Source organism: Corvus moneduloides, chromosome 5 (genome assembly GCF_009650955.1).
Source record: "Corvus moneduloides isolate bCorMon1 chromosome 5, bCorMon1.pri, whole genome shotgun sequence".
Classification (NCBI taxonomy): Eukaryota; Metazoa; Chordata; class Aves; order Passeriformes; family Corvidae; genus Corvus; species Corvus moneduloides.
Window position 1 is genome coordinate 426,327 of NC_045480.1, and position 2,524 is coordinate 428,850.

Consider the following 2,524-nt stretch of genomic DNA (forward strand, 5'->3'; position numbering starts at 1 on the left):
CATTCAGGGGAAGGGAAATGATGCGTTGAGGAAAGGTCCTGATCATGTGGTGACCGCAGGCAGGTCACAAACCCCAGGGCAGCTCGTGGAAAAGGAGCTATTGCTCCACTTACCCTTCACTGCGACTCTGTAAATCAGGGCTTGTTCAGCATTCCCACTTCCCAGGGACTCCAGGCTCTGATCCCATCATGGATTGATGGAGCTGCTTTTGCCCAGAACTGGGAACGCAGCACCAGAGAGCAGAACACACACAGGTGGGCAGACAAATGATCATTAATTAATTGAGTTATGACTAATGACTGAGGTGCAGGTTGCATCAGAAGCAGAGTGTACACAAGCCTCTCACCGTGTGTCTGGGGCTTGACCAGTGCAATTTATTAATTAGTGCTGATGGATTTTGGGGGGATGCAAAGGAGCAGTGAGGCGGCTGGTGTGGGGTCAGTAGCTCAGGCCCAGGAAGAGGTGACCGGTCTGAAGAGACGGTCCCGTCAGGAACCATCGTCCTGGGGCCCGGTGTCTTCCCTCAGCCGTAGCCGGAGTGCCCGTGCAGAGAGGCTGTCAGCTCTTAGTGATTGTCAGCTTGTGATTTCAGCTCAGCTCTGCGGGCAATCTCCAGGCCAGACCAGGGGGAGAGAGACGAGAGGCTCGTGTAGCTGTTCCGCACAGGGCAGCTTTGTTAGTCCAGCTTGGGGCAGCTTTGTTAGTCCGGCTTGGGGCACCTTTGTTAGTCTAGCTTGGGGCAGCTTTGTTAGTCCAGCTTGGGGCAGCTTTGTTAGTCTAGCTTGGGGCACCTTTGTTAGTCTAGCTTGGGGCAGCTTTGTTAGTCTAGCTTGGGGCAGCTTTGTTAGTCCGGCTTGGGGCACCTTTGTTAGTCCAGCTTGGGGCAGCTTTGTTAGTCCGGCTTGGGGCAGCTTTGTTAGTCCGGCTTGGGGCAGCTTTGTTAGTCCAGCTTGGGGCAGCTTTGTTAGTCCAGCTTGGGGCAGCTTTGTTAGTCCGGCTTGGGGCACCTTTGTTAGTCTAGCTTGGGGCAGCTTTGTTAGTCCAGCTTGGGGCAGCTTTGTTAGTCCAGCTTGGGGCAGCTTTGTTAGTCCGGCTTGGGGCACCTTTGTTAGTCCAGCTTAGGACAGTTTTGTTAGTCCAGCTTGGGGCACCTTTGTTAGTCCATCTTAGGGCACCTTTGTTAGTCCAGTTTGGGGCAGCTTTGTTAGTCCAGCTTGGGGCAGCTTTGTTAGTCCAGCTTGGGGCAGCTTTGTTAGTCCGCACTCCGCCAAGGGGAGCCAGGGACGGGATCTCTCTGCCCTCGCAGGGGCAGGGGGCTGGCTTTATAGGGATACAGGGGTGAGTGTCAGAGGGTAAAGGCCAATGGGCTACAAAGGATCTGCACAGGGTCTCCCAGAGGATTCTGGGTTTGTCTTCTTCTCACCCTAACTGAAAGTGGCTGCCTTTCCAGGGGAGTTCTGCTGGGAGCTGGGCAATCTCCTTATCTCAGCAGGCCTCCCTCCAGGGCAGAGGCTGGGCATACCCCACAGAGCAGCACTCAGCCATCCCTGAAGTGCAGGACAGTTGCCAGATGCACACAAGACACGTGAACCCAGGTGGGATCAGGAAAGTTCAGCACATGGTGTTCCTGAGCTTGTGCTTTGCCAGGCAGCACCAGCCCTTCCAAAGGCTCTCTGGATGAGGTTATTCCCATCCCCACACCCCCATGCACCCAGAGGATGGACCACAGGGAGGAAGTTACAGTCTGAGTCGATCACGCTATTTCCAGGAATAAGAATTTGCAGTGACAAGGGACATCTTACGCTTCAGGGGGCCAACCATAAAATCAGGAAAAGGGGAGGAGTTTATTTTGTAAACAATAAGGAATGATAGTGTCCCAGAAGGGTTTGGTGTGGCAGGAACCTTAAAGCCCATCTGGTTCCACCCCCTGCCATGGGCAGGGACACCTTCCCAGGTTGCTCCAAGCCCTGTCCAACCTGGCCTTGAATTTGTCTTAAAAGTGCATCCTCTCCACCATCTCTGGAGACCCAGAGAGTTTAAAAGTCACATTTCTGAGGAGGTTCAGACGTTTCCTCCCTGCACTAAGGAAGCAGGGGTTTGGGGCAGGAAAGGCAAGAAATTCCCATTAATGGGGAATTTTCCAGTCTGGGGACATGCATGTCACAACGCACAGAAGACCTTGCAGGTCTCATCAGGTGAGTAGATCAAGAGGGTTTAAAAGCCCTTCTCTCCCTCTCAGCTTGCCTGGCTCATGGATGGCATGGAGAGCAAGGGAACCCAAGAGGACCAGAGGGAAACGCTGCCACCAAATAAAGCACCCCCACCAAATGGCCTCTGTCCTTTAATAAAGCCTCTTGTCATGTGTGCAAACAAATCACTCTCCCTCAGAGCCATGAACTCACATCCTAAACACCCGCCCAGGGGTTTCTCAGGTTTAAAAAATAGCAGGGCTCGGTGTTTGGAGGTCATTTATTTATGTGGTGGTGAATTCTGAGCCGTGTACTCGTACAACAAAAGCCTGGGG

General features: G+C 53.3%; 1 protein-coding gene across 1 annotated transcript; it reads right to left on the bottom strand.

The window, feature by feature from the left end:
* Nucleotides 1-438: 438 nt before the first annotated feature.
* On the bottom strand, nucleotides 439-1,707 carry SPRR3 (small proline rich protein 3). The gene is given in 3 exon segments (XM_032109103.1): nucleotides 439-471; nucleotides 792-1,151; nucleotides 1,702-1,707. Coding segments are annotated over 3 exon segments (399 nt in total).
* Between the last annotated feature and the right edge of the window lie 817 nt (nucleotides 1,708-2,524).